Source organism: Quercus suber, unplaced genomic scaffold (assembly GCF_002906115.3).
Source record: "Quercus suber isolate HL8 unplaced genomic scaffold, Cork oak 2.0 scaffold_321, whole genome shotgun sequence".
Taxonomy (NCBI): domain Eukaryota; kingdom Viridiplantae; phylum Streptophyta; class Magnoliopsida; order Fagales; family Fagaceae; genus Quercus; species Quercus suber.
Genome location: NW_027069775.1, coordinates 654,736 through 670,823, shown reverse-complemented (window position 1 = coordinate 670,823; position 16,088 = coordinate 654,736). Strand labels below are relative to the sequence as shown.

The window sequence follows — 16,088 nt, the reverse complement described above, 5'->3', positions numbered from 1 at the left end:
CTACACGTCAAACGGGCTTGAGTTGAGTTGGAAAATTCTACAGAAAAAAAATTTGCATGACTTTCGATCGATCAAGCCTAATTTTTGATCGATCAAGTCAGGTAGATTTACACAATAAATCTTGCAGAACACTCGATTTCAAATTTACATATAAATACACTTTAAGCAAGTCTAAACAAGACTAAAACATTTTGATCATGGTTTGCCAACATTACAAATTGAAGTTCTAATACATTAGTTCCTAATTCCTTAGAACCTAACAATTAGTATTTGGGCTTTATAGGATTTCGTAAAAATATTTCCGTGTAGCAACGGACTTTAGAGGTGCCGTATCGTAACTGGTTTTAGAGGGGTCATATCGTAACAGGCTTTTAGAGTGCCATGTTGTGATAGACTTTCGAGGTGTCATGTCGTAATAGGCTTTAGAGATGCCGTATCATAACAGGCTTTTAGAGTGCCGTATCGTAACGGGCTTTAGAGTGCCGTATCGTAATGGGTTTAGAAGTGCCGTATCGTAACATGCTTTAGAGTTGCCGTATCGTAACAAGCTTTTAGAGTGTCGTGTCGTAACGGGCTTTAGAGGTGCCATATCTTAACAGGCTTTAGAGTTGTCGTATTGTAACGGGCTTTTAGAGCACCGTGTTGTAACGGGGTTTAGAGGTGTTGTATCGTAACGGGTTTTAGAGTTGCTATATCATAACGGGCTTTTAGAGGGGGTTTTGTTGGGCTTTTTGAATTTTCCCACAAGGTAAATGTTTTTAGGCTTTTTTGTGGAGATAGTATAATTTTGTGGCCCAATCTTGGTAGTAATATGATTAGTATTTTTTTTGTGAAAACCCAAGTTAGATAATATGTGGGTAATATGTGTGAGAGGGCCCAAGATAATTTATGGGGCTTATATAGGAAATATTTGTGAGAGCCCAATAACATGGAGGATATTTGAGTAATATGTGGGAAATATTTTTGTGGGCTCAAAATAGCTTATGGGCTTGTGTGGGTATTTTTTAGTGAGTGAGCTAATGAAATTAGGGCCCGAAAATTTGTACCTCAATATGTTTTAACAAAATATGCCACCTACGTTTTGTTCATATCAACTTCTTCTTTGTTTATTTGGATAAAATAACAAAACATGCATAACTTCCTCACAATTGAAAAGTCTCTATATATACTGTTTTCTATATATTCCTATGCACAACTCTTTTTTCTTTTTATGGCTTTTTTTGTGTTTTTTTTTTTTAATAGAAACACTACTTATTCTGACCAATTTTTTTTCTCTCCTCCATTACCAATAATTCTCCTTCTTTTATAATTTCTATATGTTGATTAGAAATCTAACTTTCTTTTTTATTTTTTTTTTTCCTTATAACTTAGGCAATTCGACATTTGAGAAATCCATAGTAGAATGCTCTTCAAACCTACCATCCACACTATTACAAGTAGGTATTACTCTATTAAGGCAATTTTAAATCCATTATATAGGGTTTCATACTTATTTATGGGTTGTATTTGTGTTATGTTTATATATGCGTTGTAGGGTCCGTTTTTGTAGCCCAAAAGATATGGGTTCCAAGGCCCAACGAACCCAGAACAATGAATTTGTAGAGAGTGGATCGAAAGTTTAGGCGCTCGCCGGCCTGCATGAAGCATAAACTACTTTTTTTTTATTGGAAGACACTAAGACCAATTTACAACTGAGGGATGCTCCTCGGCCCATGGCCGAGGAGGTTTTTCCTTTTCCCTCCGCCCTCTTTACATTTTGCTCACCTTTTCTTATATATCCCTCTCTTCCTCCTCTTGTTGATCATCTATTGGCCTCCCTCCTGACCGTCTGTTCCATCAGAGGTCATATCCATGCTCCAGTGGTTCACCCTGATCGATGTTGCTCTGTCAAGGGGTTACATCCCCATTAATGCGGCCAGAAGGGTTAGGTGAGCGTATTCAATACCGAGGTGACAGTTCGCCTAGGGCTTGCCCCTTCTCCGTACTTCTGTTGCCAACGTGTGGCACTGGGCCCTCTCCTCCTCGGATATTCCAGGAGTCCTTTGGTAGGGTGGTCCTCGTGTTTTTTCGAGGTCTCGGACGCCCGAGGACAGGGTCATCCTCGAACCTATCGTGCATCCTCGGCGTGGGCCATTTGGGCCTGGCTTGGAGTGGGCCAAGGCTACCAGATTTTCTGGCCCCACAATAGCCCCTCAAAATCTTGCTGCACGCATCCTCGGGCGGGGAGAAGGATTTTGACATCCTCGGTCTTACCCCCCTGTCAGTACTGGGGTCTATTCATCTGCCCAAGGCACGTCGCTGACGTTTCGGAGCACGTAACGTGCCCATCATTAAATTCAGGCGGCTCTGTGCTCCCCACGTCTAATGAGGCGTTACCCATCCAACGGTGGAGGTTCGTCTCGCATTTATGGGCGGGAAAACCCGCATGGTTCCTCGATTTGGGGTATAAATACCCGTATGAACCGCTTCTTCTTGTTTCCCATTTGTAATCAAGAATTCTCGTGCGCCCCTCCTGAGTTCAGCCACACTCTCACTAGCACCTCCAGCACAAAAAGCCTGTTCGAGGAACTCCTCCTCTTTTCAGTAAGTCGCTCTATCCCTCTCTGAGCTCTCCCTCTACTCTTTCTTCTACTTCGCCTGTTCTTTCTTAGTTCTTTTAGGTGTCAACCGGGATGGGTAGGTTTAAGAAATACGTCGATACTGAGGAGGCGATGGAGAAATTCATCGCTGACTACCGAATTTCCAGTAATGTAGGTCTGAGATATTGTGAGGACGGGGATTGGCGCATACACAGACAGGAGGGCGAGGTGGTAATTCCCATTATCGCCTTCCTTGAAGGGGGGATGACGATCCCCATGGGGCCGGTGATGAGGGATTACCTCACGCACTTCCGGTTAGCCCCCACCCAATGTGGGATAAACGTCTTTAGGATTCTGGGCTGTGTGGACGCCCTGAACGAGAAGATGGGGCTGAGGTTGACCCACCACGACGTGAACTGGTGTTACAACCTTCAGCTTCTCAAGGGCAAGTCGTATTACCTGAAGACGAGAGACGACAGGGTGCGGCTCATTCATTGCCTCCCCGAGTCCAGCAAGGGGTTCAACGAGGATTTCCTCATCGTATTAGGGGAGTGGCACGATGGCCTTCACTGCCCAACAACAGAGGGAATACCAGGTGGGGCAGTGGGAAACATGAGGGGTTTCAAGTTCTCGTCTTTTTTCTTCCTCCCCTTTTTTTTTTTTTTTTACTAACGCGGTGGTGCTTTCCGTTTGCAGACCCGCACACTTTTGAGCGTCACTTCCATCTGGTCAACCAGGAAGATTTGTAGAAGGCGCTGAGGGCATTGGTGTATATAAACGAGGACGATAATCAGGTTAGGGCCGTCCACATAATTTTGGGGTATAAACCTACCTAGAAATCGTTCCCGGTTCCGAAACACGTCATCCGAGCCAACGATCCTCGGCTTCAGAGGATTACTGTGACCGAGGACGGATTTTCGTTCCCCGATGAGCCCTCTAACTAGGAAGTTGTCACACTAGCCGTCCCCTCCTCTTCCCAACCGTTCGCCGAGGCCGCCGAGGAAGCTCCAAAGAGGGAAGGGGACGCGTTTGACATTTTCGCTCAGCTTGATCAGTCCGAGGACCCTCTCGGGGACTTGGGTGATCCCAATTTGACTGAAACAGACTTCCTTGCTTCAAAAGCCCCTCCTCGGCCGACAATGGGTTACAAGAGGAAGCCCACCACCAACTTGCTGGACCTGATGGAGGGCCAGCCGGGGGAGTCCCAACATAAACTTCCCACTCCACCTCCGAAGACTAGGTCGACTTCCGCTCGGTAGAAGCTCCCTCCTTCTCCTTCTCAAACGCGCTCGCCCTCTGGGTCCGTGCCTGCCGGCCCCAAGAAGAAGAAGGATAAGGGTAAAAGGCCTGTGAAGGATAAGACGGTGTCCTCGCAGGAGGAGGACACTACTCTACGGCCGTCCAAGCAGCTTAAAATAGGCGACAAGAGCCAAGAGAGGCAGGTCGTCGACACCACCTCTTCCGAGGCCCAGGCCTGGCTCCCAACCCCGATGCTCCGTGGGGAGCCCTTGAGAGATAACGCCTCCCTCAGGGACTTCAATGAGGGCGAAGGTGCGCGCATGACGGATGTGCTGGAGAGGAGCCTGCTGCTCCCAGCAGATATGGCTGAGCTTAACTCTTTGACGAGCAAGCAGGTCTTCCTCAGCCTCAAGCGATATGTGGGGATGGTAAGGGCTATAACCTTGACTCTTCTCCCACTCTTTTTCTTTTATTGGGCTTATAGCACATTGGTTATTCTGGCAGGCTGTCCAAGCTATCTTTATGTTGGAGGGGGCGGCGAACGACCAGAGGGAGGCCCTCAAACAGGAGCATGATTGGCACTTCCGGGCCACCGGGGCTCTGAAGAATTCTGAGGCTGACCTTGCCAAGGCCCGAGAGGATTTGAAGGCGGTGACTAGGGAGCGGGACAGTGCACTGTCTGGTCTTGAAGGCGCCCAGAACTAGGCCAAGGAGCAAACGAGGCGCCTGGACGAGGCGGAGGATCAATTGCGGATCGCGAGGGATTTGATCGTTGATCTGTGGGCTAAGGTGACAAAGGCCGAGGAGGCCCAGAGGGAGGCAGAATGGGCCAGAGACCAGGCTCGGCGGGCTAAGGACGAGGCTGACCACGGCAGGGAGATAGCCCTGTGTGCCAAAGAGGAGGCTGAGACCGCAGCCTACGCTGATAGGGTGGCTGCGGTAGAGGCCCTCTACAAAGCTCAAGTCCTAGGGATGTGTAGGCGATACTGTTCCCAGGTCTGGGCTAAGGCCCTTAAACAAGCTAGGGTGGAGGCCACGTCCGACCTATGGAAGGCAGAGAGCGTGTATTACCCCCCTGCTATCCATGAGGCCGCCCCTGATGGCGCTAAGGCTGGGGAAATCGTTGAAGAGGTGGAGGCAGCTGAATTGGGGGAGCATTCGAACGAGGAGGTGCCCCAAGAGATAGTGGAGATCCCTTCCGATGATCCAACCCCCACCACCGAGGAAGCAGCTATTCTTGCCATACCCTTGCAGGCCGTCCCCTCAGGCCAGGGCTCCGAGGGGTCAGGGGTTGCCCCTGTCCAACCTGAGCAAAAAGAGTAGACTCCCCGGTGTCTCGGCTCGTCCTACTTTCACGCCATTTCATTTTATTTTATNGAGAGAGAGAGAGAGAGAGAGAGAGAGAGAGAGAATAACCACGTTTCAAGAGAGAATGTGAGAGAATAATAAGAAATTTATAAGAAAAAAAGAGTAAAAATAAAAAATATTGTAATAAACACCAAATTATCCAAGTCATATTATGTCATATAATAAAATAGTATTATATTCTTATATACTATCTTTATATATAATGCAATAGGATAATATTTATGAAATCAAAGAGAAGAAAAAAGATAACAACTTAAAAACATAACTTAACCACATCAACTGAAAGTAGAGTTTCAAATAATACAAAAACTTATCAACTTAAAATAGAGATGCAAGAAAAATAATAAAAAAAAATTCACCAAAAAATTTTCAAAAAAAAAAATGAGAGAGAGAAATAACCTTATGTGTGTGGAAAAACTATGTATAGAATGAAATTGAGAATTGTAAATTTATAGTAAGAGGGGGATAAGAAAAACCAAAAATAAAGGAAGATAAAGGGATTGAGGAAAAGTGATATTAAGATTGTAGGGTCCGTTTTTGTAGCCCAAAAGATATGGGTTCCCAGGCCCAACGAACCCAGAACAATGAATTTGTAGAGAGTGGATCGAAGGTTTAGGCGCTCGTCGGCCTTCACCAGGCATGAACTACTTTTCTTTTATTGAAAGATATTAAGAACAATTTACAACTGGGGGATGCTCCTCGGCCCATGGCCGAGGAGGTTTTTCCTTCCCCAAACTCCTCCTCTTACACTTTGCTCCCCTTCCTTATATATCTCTCACTCTCTCCCTTCCTTCTTCCTTCTATCGATCATCTATTGGTCTCCTCCCTGACCGTTTGTCTCATCAAAGGTCATATCCATGCTCAAGTGGTTCACCCTAATCGATGTTGCCCTGTCAAGGGGTTACATCCCCATTAATGCAGCCAGGAGGGTCAGGTGAGCGTATTCAATGCAGAGGTGACAGTCCACCCAGGGCTTACTCCTTCGCCGTGCTTCTACCGCCGACACGTGGCACCGGGCCCTTCTCCTCCTCAGATATTCAAAGAGTCCTGTGGTGGGGCGATCCTCGTGTTTTTCTAAGGTCTCGGACGACCGAGAATAGGGTCATCCTCGGACCCATCATGCGTCCTCGGCGTGGGCCATTTGGGCCTGGTTTGAAGTGGGCCAAGGCTACCCGATTTTCTGACCCCACAATAGCCCCTCAAAATCTTGCTGCACGCATCCTCGGGCGGGGAGAAGGATTTTGACATCCTCGGCCTTACCCCCCCCTCCGTCAGTACTGGGGTCTATTCATCTGCCTAAGGCACGTCGCTGACGTTTCGGAGCACGTAACGTGCCCATCATTAAATTCAGGCGGCTCTGTGCTCCCCACGTCTAATGAGGCATTACCCATCTAACGGTGGAGGTTCGTCTCGCATTTATGGGCACGAAAACCCGCATGGCTCCTCGATTTGAGGTATAAATACCTGTACGAACCGCTTCTTCCTGTTCCTCATTTGTAATCAAGAATTTTCGTGCACCCCTCCTGAGTTCAGCCACACTCTCACTAGCACCTCCAGCACAAAAAGCCTGTCCAAGGAGCTCCTCCTCTTTCCAGTAAGTCGCTCTGTCTCTCTCTGACCTCTCTTTCTCTTTACCCTTTTTTCTACTTCGCCTGTTCTTTCTTAGTTCTTTTAGGCATCAACTGGGATGGGTAGGTTTAAGAAATACGTCGATACTGCGGAGGCAATGGAGAAATTCATCACCGACCACAGGATTCCCGGCAACGTTGGTCTGAGATATTGTGAAGACGGGGATTGGCGCATACACAGGCAGGAGGGCGAGGTGGTAATTCCCATAGTCGCCTTCCTTGAAGGGGGGATGACGATCCCCATGGGGCCGGTGATGAGGGATTACCTCACGGACTTCCGGTTGGCCCCCACCTAGTGTGGGATAAACGTCTTTAGGATTCTGAGCTGTGTGGACGCCCTGAATGAGAAGATGGGGCTAAGGTTAACCCACCACGACGTGAACTGGTGTTACAACCTTTAGCTTCTTAAGGGCAAGTCGTATTACCTAAAGACGAGAGATGACAGGGTACGGCTCATTCAGTACCTCCCCGAGTCTAGCAAGGGGTTCAACGAGGATTTCCTCATCGTGTCAGGGGAGTGGCACGATGGCCTTCACTGCCCAACAACAGAGGGAATACCAGGTAGGGCAGTGGGAAACATGAGGGGTTTCAAGTTCTCGTCTTCTTTCTTCCCCCTTTTTTTTTTTTTACTAACGCGGTGGTGCTTTCCGTTTGCAGACCCGCACACTTTTGAGCGTTTTTTTTTTTTTTTTTTTTTTTTTCTGTTGGATCTTCTGTTTTGAACTTTTATCTTTCTACAATGTTTGTTTGGTAGTTCCTTTTTCTTTTTTTTCTTTTTTTGCATTGCCACCAATCTTCTGTCAAATGATTACTTAGAACGATCGCCTGTTGCGCCAGCCAGCGCACTAATCCTTCCCACAGATGGCGCCAATTGTAGGGTCCGTTTTTGTAGCCCAAAAGATATGGGTTCCAAGGCCCAACGAACCCAGAACAATGAATTTATAGAGAGTGGATCGAAGGTTTAGGCACTCGTCAGCCTGCATGAAGTATAAACTACTTTTCTTTTATTGGAAGACACTAAGACCAATTTACAACTGGGGGATGCTCCTCGGCCCATGGCCGAGGAGGTTTTTCCTTTTTCCCCCCCCCCCTTTACATTTTTCTCACATTTTCTTATATATCCCTCTCTTCCTCTTCCTGTTGATCATCTATTGGCCTCCCTCCTGACCGTCTGTCCCATCAGAGGTCATATCTATACTCCAGTAGTTCACCCTGATCGATGTTGCTCTGTCAAGGGGTTACATCCCCATTAATGCGGCCAGAAGGGTTAGGTGAGCGTATTCAATGCCGAGGTGACAGTTCACCCAGGGCTTGCCCCTTCTCCGTACTTCTGCTGCCAACGCGTGGCACTGGGCCCTCTCCTCCTCGGATATTCCAGGAGTCCTTTGGTAGGGTGGTCCTCGTGTTTTCCGAGGTCTCGAACGCTCGAGGACAGGGTCATCCTCGGACCCATCGTGCATCCTCGGCGTGGGCCATTTGGACCTGGCTTGGTGTGGGCCAAGGCTACCCGATTTTCTGGCCCCACATGCGTTATTAGATTAAATAAATTTTTTGAATAGTAAAATTTTTATGTTACTATTTCCTTTTTTTTTTTTTTTGGTTATTAGTAATATTATGTGTGTAGAAGTGATTGTCTAACATTATGAACATGTAAAATTTCACTCTAATTATTATTATTATTATTTTGGTTTTTACATATGTCAAAATACATACATATAATTAGCACCCACAAGACATTTTGAAAAAAAAAAAAATCTAATACACAGCATATTATGAATATCAACAACACATTCCTTCACAAGATTGCTATAACCAAGTAATATTAAATCCACACCTCAATATGATCTTGCATTTTTCCTCGAACTAATAATTTTTTTTAACAATTGTCTACGTCCTTTTTCTTCCTTAGGAGTACTCCTTTAATATTAAATTTTCACAACTCTCCACTCATCTTTAAGGAGATCCCATTTAGATAAAAGAGGTCATTAGTGTATCAAAACATAAGTATAAATAAATGTTTGAAAAAAATACCATGTAGGCTATGCACACAATTTAGATGTAATTAACTAAAAATGTCATATAAGACAATCAATAAGTTAGAAGAGAATATGTGTTTTCCCCCTTATATAAATAGGTTGTGGGATTGCTTGAGACCCTTTAATAACAGTACATTATATACAATTTATATGATCTAAACTCAAGTGATTATTAATTTATTATTTCTCAATAAAATTATTATAAAATTTTATAGCCAAAACTGTACAACGCACGGGAATAATACTAGTGTAAGTGTATTATATAACCCTAGTCTATTTAGATTCATTATATCAAAACTTATTTGGAGTACTAGTAAAGTATTTATATTCTTATTTGGAGTGCAAGCAAAATAATCATAATCCTACTTCTAGTTCAAGTATTATAATCATGGTTTATTTAGGATTTAACTTACTATAAACACCCTTCAATGGAAATGGCCACCCAACCCCTAATGGCAGCAGGTTGACAATTTATTAAAAAAAAAAAAAAAGGGTTCTCTCTGCAGTCTCTAAGCAAAAGTAACAACAATGAAACTAGGCTAAAAAGAATAGTGAAAGGAATTCCAACAAATTAAACATCAAAAAACAACTGGGATGGACCAGTTTTTTGAAGCGTCTGGATAGACCAGACGCTTCAAAAATACAACCAGGAACACAGCACCAAACTAGTTCTAACTTTTTCTTTTTCTTTTTCTCTTTTTTTTTTTTATTTTTTTATTTTTATTTTTATAGGTAAACTAGTTCTAACTTCTAACAAGAACTTTAGTATTTTACAAAAGTATAATGCTTGAATCAAAATATAATATCACCATGTTGACGACCATAACACTCCTCACACACCTGTTGAACCAAAGATGCAGGGTAAGAAGTGATCATCTTGAAAAAAAAATAATGCCCTGTCCACTGATAGCAAGTGTTGGGAAAAAAAATAAAAAAATTTGATGCTTGTTTCAGGTAAATGGAAATGAAAATTCTCAAAAGAGAATGTTGTCCACTCCAAAGATGTAACGGTATATAAACAGTGTTTTTCAGGTTTTGTAGGCAGCATTGAGAGTATATTTACCACCATTTCCTCTAGCAATAGCTTGACACTTTTGCTCCTTGTAGTTCTGCCATGCTCTACTGACTCTCTGCTTTGCTTAATTTTTTTATGAAAGGAAAGATATATTATTGACAAAGCCAAGCCAAGCCTGAAGGAAGCTTTCCAAATCAAAAGAACCTACAAAATTACAAAAATGACCAACTGGCCAGCATATGAGCAGCATTGTTATTGTTTTGCCCCTCTGACAACCCAGCTGAATGAACAATTACCAACCTGCTCAGCTAGGATAGGAAGGAAAACTCCAAATCCGTGTATTCTTGATCCTCCACGGCACTCCAGAGCTTAATTTAGCACTGCTTTATGTTAAATTTTTAAACTTGCAACCGGAGCAAGTGACTAAACCCTCAAATACTGCTAATGTGGAACCTGAAATTGGTCTCTATGAAAATCGTACCCAGAAAGATTGGGATAGCATCATAGCACTGAAAGTAGTTGTTGTTGAACCACATAACCCTTCATTCATTTGTCTCTTTTTTTCTTGATTTCCTTATAAAAGCCATAAATGTCTTCCCTTAGCTCCACTATACTAATCAGAAAGTGGTACAAGATCATAGCAATCCACAGCCATTCCAGCACATACTTCTTGACAACATCCAATGGCTCATGGAAAATGGAGATGGGTCTGGTCCTAGTCTTGGTGACTATGCTCTGGGCAGGAGCTATGGCTCAGTCAAGTTGTACATATGTGATCATCAGTATGTCACCGTGCCTTAACTACATTACCGGCAACTCCTCAACCCCATCTTCAGGATGCTGCTCACAGCTTGCCAGTGTAGACCGCTCGCAACCACAGTGCTTGTGTCAGGTCCTTATTGGAGGTGACAAGTCACTGGGGATCCACATCAACCAAACTCAAGCTTTAGCCCAGCCTGGTACTTGTAATGTTCAGACCCCACCTCTCAGTCGCTGTAACGGTAAGAAACCTATTAAAATTCTCATTTTAACTTTTTATCCAAGTAATTTGCCCATCAAAAACTGCTTTTATAGTCTTGTGGATGGATGCAAGATTCTCCTTTTGGAGAAACAGTATGTTACAGAATCTAAGGTGATCGTCGTACTCAACATCATTTTCATCTCTACTAACTTACTTCCTGTATTCAGCAGCTGCTTCACCTGCCGACTCTCCCTCGGGATCACCTGAATCTTCAAATACAGTTCCTTCAGGTACAAACTGCTTCATCCTTTGTTCAATTGCATGCAAAATTATCATGATCAATCAAATCTTGACTTATGCAGCCCACATTCTGGGTTTAAGAAGTTCAGTCCTTTCAATGAACCTTAAGAAATAATTGGCACAAAACAAGTTTTATTTATCATTTCTCATCAATGTAACATCGAAGAATTTATTTGTCTATTTTTTTCGTGCTGTTGATGTTTACTTGTAGGAAGTAGATCTAAAACTGTGCCATCAGCGAAAGGGAGTACATCAACGGAAAGCTCCATCAAGTTTTCAATTTCTCATCTCTTCTTCTTTATATGTGCTGCAACAGTTGCTTCAACCTTCACAACATATTGATCTTCTCATTTGTTAGCCTGCTTTTCACAGCACTGCATTCCTACCTATTCTTGATGATTATTACTGTATTCTCCATTTATTATACAAGTTCTCTTAGGTTGTGGGGTTCCATGTATATTTATTTATTTCTTGCTATCTTCCTTTCTTAATAAAGACGATTTCTGGCTTATAAGTAATACAATGGAAATCCAACATATTACCATGAACTCATACAGTATCACCTTGAGATTAAACAATTATCAATTCAACAATGAGATGGTAAAACTTACCAAAATGAAAGGCAAAGATTCTAGAAGTTCTTCACTGAGAAGATTAACTTTAGCAATCTTTTGGTACTAAGCGTGCGTTACCACAAGAAAAACCAAATTTATATACTTATCAAAGTTCATTATTTCCCACTCTAGTCGGTATTCTGAACATTTTCCATATATCAAAATGATTAACAGCTGAGACAAACCTCTAAAACACTGAAGTATAACAAACTAAAATCAAAACCGATAATGAATGACCCTGTATATGCTGCAAATGTATCCCTATTATTGTTCAATGTTGCCTACCAAAATAAGTTGTTTTCGTCATCACACATATTCCATCATCACGTATATGCAAAAGGTAAAAATAATTGATTAGCTAGTACGAACAAGAAGCTGCTTTCTCTAAACACAGTGCGAAACAGACGAAAGAGTGGGACCAGCACCCTGGCCAAGGAGCTCACCCCCTTGATTAGTTAGGAAATGAAACATCCACAGCTTCTTTGCCAACCAGAAATAAATGTACTTCCCAATTTCGTCACAGAAGACTACTCATCATTGGTGAAAGACTTCCATAAACACAAAGGCTTCTTAGGAAGGTATACTGGCAAGAGAACAAATGTCTTTTCCTTGATAAGTACAGTAAAGGTTTTTCTATTTTTTTTTTTTTTTTCCTCTGATAAGTACCAGAGATTAAAAAAAGATTCAAAGTGACTATTCATATATGCATAACAAGTAGAAAGTCAAAGAGCTGCTGCAATTAAAGTAAACCTTGATATGGATAATTGGAGATAAATAGAACTACAATCCTACACATGGGATAATAATACAAGTAGGCCATCTGAGAACGAAAGTCATGTGACATATCAGCAGCAAGAAGAGTTTTGACCCCCCACAGATGGGTCATTAAAGATTACAGTTGATTCCTTTCAAGTTTCACCCATGTTCAAGCAAGTACACACATATTTGCACTCATCTGATCTAAGATAATTTTTGGTCCAAGTTCGAACCACGATGAAAGTCATGTCAGGAATCATTGATCAGAATTCTAATGTGATGGTTCAGGAAAAGTTGATTGGAGATCTTTTACCTGTTGTTTCCAAGTCAGTTTGAACTAAAATTTAACAACCAGTTATTAAGTGAAAAGAGAAGGCCAGTTGTACTTGATATCGTGACAAAATTTCTTTTAAAACCAAAAATACATCTTGCCGGACCAGCAGGCAAAATTTCATACAACATGAGAAGGCTTTTTTATAGCAGGTGTTAGGTGTAAAAAGGTAATAGTAGGAAGGTTCAAAAGATCATCTCATATCAATCACCCTTGCCTGCCTACCCCATTAACATCAAACATCTGTCTAGAACCATTTGGCAGCTATGGCTATGCTTTTTCTACTCAATGATCAAAGATGAATGCAGTCTTCCCTGTCAATCAGCTTCTTAGTGTAAGGAACGGAGTTCTATTTCGGGCTGCTCAATTATATATTTTTTCCTTACAGTTCAAATTAATTTGAAACACAGCTACTAACGTTGCAGATCATTTAGAGTTGAATTATCTTTTACTTTGAGCCACACCAGATAACAAAAAAAAGAGCAGGGGATATTTAAATATGCTTATCTTTTTTCTTTTTCTTTTTTGATGATTCAATTGTTACAACCAGTGAAGGGAGGATTCAAACTCTTGCCTCAGATAAGATGACAACACCTTAAAATGAAGGGTCTATTCTAATAATACCTATTTTCCCATCCCCTTATAAGCTACGCATCAATATTCTCATAACCTCAACTAATGACTTACTCGCTGATTTTCACTCTTTGGTAGTGTTTTATCAAAGGTCCTGAAAATATCAGCTGACATAGTTTGGTGAAGTCCCAGCTACTCAATTCCAGATCCAAGTTGAGCTTTGCTTTGCTTCAAATTGGTTTGTTAAGAGCATATTGAAATATACTACTACCAAGCTGTACACAAGTTCTACGTGAAAAGTTTGCGATTTAACTTATCATCCCTAGTCTCTAATATGTGTATGAAATGAATTCCACAACATTGACAACCATAACCAAAGTAAACTCAGGGTGATTTAGGCTTAGCTAATGAGAACATAAACTAATCTGTTGAGACTTGCTAATGAGAAAATAACCTAATATGTTGAGGATCTATACCCAATCCCAAAATTTTGGGACTAAACCTTCGTTCTTCTTCTTCTTCTTGTTTTTAGCACAGGAACTAGGATTGTGCTCAACCTTTTTCAATTGGCAAATAAGCTTGAATAAACTCTCATGAAGCCAAGCAGGAAAATCTTAAGAGATTCTTTTTGCAAAAGTAATCAATCTATTCCAATACCAGAACTACTAAAAAAAAAAAAACAGAGTTGCATTGTGTACGAGGGTCAAAAAAAGCACAGAAACATTACAAATATTCACGCAACTTATCTAAAAAATCGGTGCACATCAAGAATATGGTGACGGAACAAATTCTTCAAGTATACCCCACACCTCCCTCGCTGCAGTTTTACCTTGGCGTCACTTATTGTTTGCTAATTTGTTCATTCAAAATGTACATTTGCATCAGCGGCAAACACAGATTTTAAAAACCCACTCAAGCAAAACAATACTCACCGAAATGATCATTAGATTCCACTGCTTCAAAATTTTTGCTGACTTGGAATTTTCATTCTCAAAATGCATAAAATGGTTTTACAATGCTTTTTTTTTCTTTGGACTCACGCTTGTGGAGTAAACCGTAAAGACATGACCTCACCCGCATCCATTGACTAATGGATAAGACAAACATCTTCTAAACTTTTAGTATAGGTTCAAATCTTATTGGTAAAAATTAGAAAGTTATTTAAAGGGTTTTCTTTGTACCTGTTCCCAAAGTAAAGAGTGTTCTGTTTGTTCTAGAATAGCATCAAATCAAGGGGAATTCTTGACGGAAATCAAACCTAGGATGTTTGGTCTATAGCTCATTCTAAGCCTCCAACCACTAAGCGGCACCTTGACTAGTCGCTTTATAATTCTTGTGTTTCTAATTTATATGTCAAGAAAAGAATAAATAATGGACAAAAGGGATCAAAATCTATTTAATGAACCTTTTGTTATAGATTCATGTAAAATATTTTTACTAATTCTTACCTCTTATTTTGCAAGGTACGTCCAAGAGTGTCAAATCCAAAGAATATGATGAGTGGCAAAGGAAAAAAAACAAAAAGAATATGATAAAAGTCTCAAAGGAGCATAAACAACTTGTGGTGATGATAGCGCACAACTTAATTAATTGACAAATCAATTTTAAATGGCATGATCTTGTGGATGGGGGAGGGTTCTCACTAGAAAACCCAGCTCATAAGAATTAAGAGAAAGGCGTGAAGAAGGTTACTTATTATTTACCACATGGTCCACATCATAATAAAACAATTAAATTGCCTCTACATAGAGTTTTTTTTTTTAGGATTCCCACAACTTGTCAAAACAATCACAATAATTAGTTTCATAGATAAAATGGGAAATGGAAACACAAACAGGGAAGAGCAACAAATTTTTTTAATAATGCCACTTAGAAAAGCTCCAAAAAACCCAAACATAAGAGCAACCACATCAATTCGTTCAAATTTTGTCTATTTTGCAAGAAAAAACCTACTTTTTCTATTTTACACATCCACTTCTTAAAATACTCCACATCAATCCATCTATTTCACCATTAATTTTATTTAAATAATCAATTTTCTCAATTTTTTTATTATTTCTCTCAACTACCCCCTTTACATATGCGCGCGCTCTCTCTCTCTCTCTCTCTCTACCCATTTTTTCTGATTTGTTGCTCTCTCTCTATACCCACCTCTCTACCCATCTCTATACCCATTTCTGAACACAGATCAACTCTCCCTCTTGGTCAGATCTCCGTAGCTCCGATTAAGCAAGACCCATCTTGGTTAAATCTCCCTAGCTTCGATCAAGCAAGACCCACGAGCTTCGATCAAGAAAGACCCACGAGCTCCGATCAAACTCGGTCAAGCAAGATCCACGAGCTTTGATCAAACTTGGTCAAGCACCGATCAAGCAAGACGCACGAGCTCTAATCAAGCAAGACCCACAAGCACTGATCAAACAAGACCCACAAGCACCGATCGTTCCAGTCATGCACCAATTGTTCCAATCAAGCACCGATCTGTCTCTTTGTTGGTTTGTCCATGTGGGTTTGTTTGTTTGTGTGTGGGTGTGTTTGTGTGCATCTGAGGAAAAATAAGATGAGGAGAGCAGAAGTTACTGAGTTCGTTGTGCATGGAGGAGAGAGAAAAAAAGGTGTGAATGTGAAATTAATAAAATAATAAATGAACGAGCTACAGTAACCATGTAAATATACATAGTTACTGTA

The 16,088-nt window shown here is 41.5% G+C and overlaps 1 protein-coding gene across 1 annotated transcript; it reads left to right on the top strand.

Moving 5' to 3' along the window:
- The first annotated feature begins 10,525 nt into the window (after positions 1–10,525).
- Positions 10,526–11,594, top strand: LOC112041214 (non-specific lipid transfer protein GPI-anchored 5). Its single transcript, XM_024074125.2, has 3 exons — positions 10,526–10,866; positions 11,057–11,116; positions 11,338–11,594. The coding sequence occupies exons 1-3, from the start codon at positions 10,563–10,565 to the stop codon at positions 11,466–11,468; spliced, it is 495 nt and encodes a 164-aa protein (XP_023929893.2). The 5' UTR covers positions 10,526–10,562; the 3' UTR covers positions 11,469–11,594.
- The last annotated feature ends 4,494 nt before the right edge of the window (positions 11,595–16,088 follow it).

Excerpts from the sequence above, each read along its gene's own strand:
- LOC112041214 (XM_024074125.2), top strand. The coding sequence starts at position 10,563 with ATGGAGATGGGTCTGGTCCTAGTCTTGGTGACTATGCTCTGGGCAGGA. Across the intron at positions 10,867-11,056 it reads ACCTCTCAGTCGCTGTAACG|CTGCTTCACCTGCCGACTCT; the intron begins GTAAGAAACCTA and ends TGTATTCAGCAG. Across the intron at positions 11,117-11,337 it reads TTCAAATACAGTTCCTTCAG|GAAGTAGATCTAAAACTGTG; the intron begins GTACAAACTGCT and ends GTTTACTTGTAG.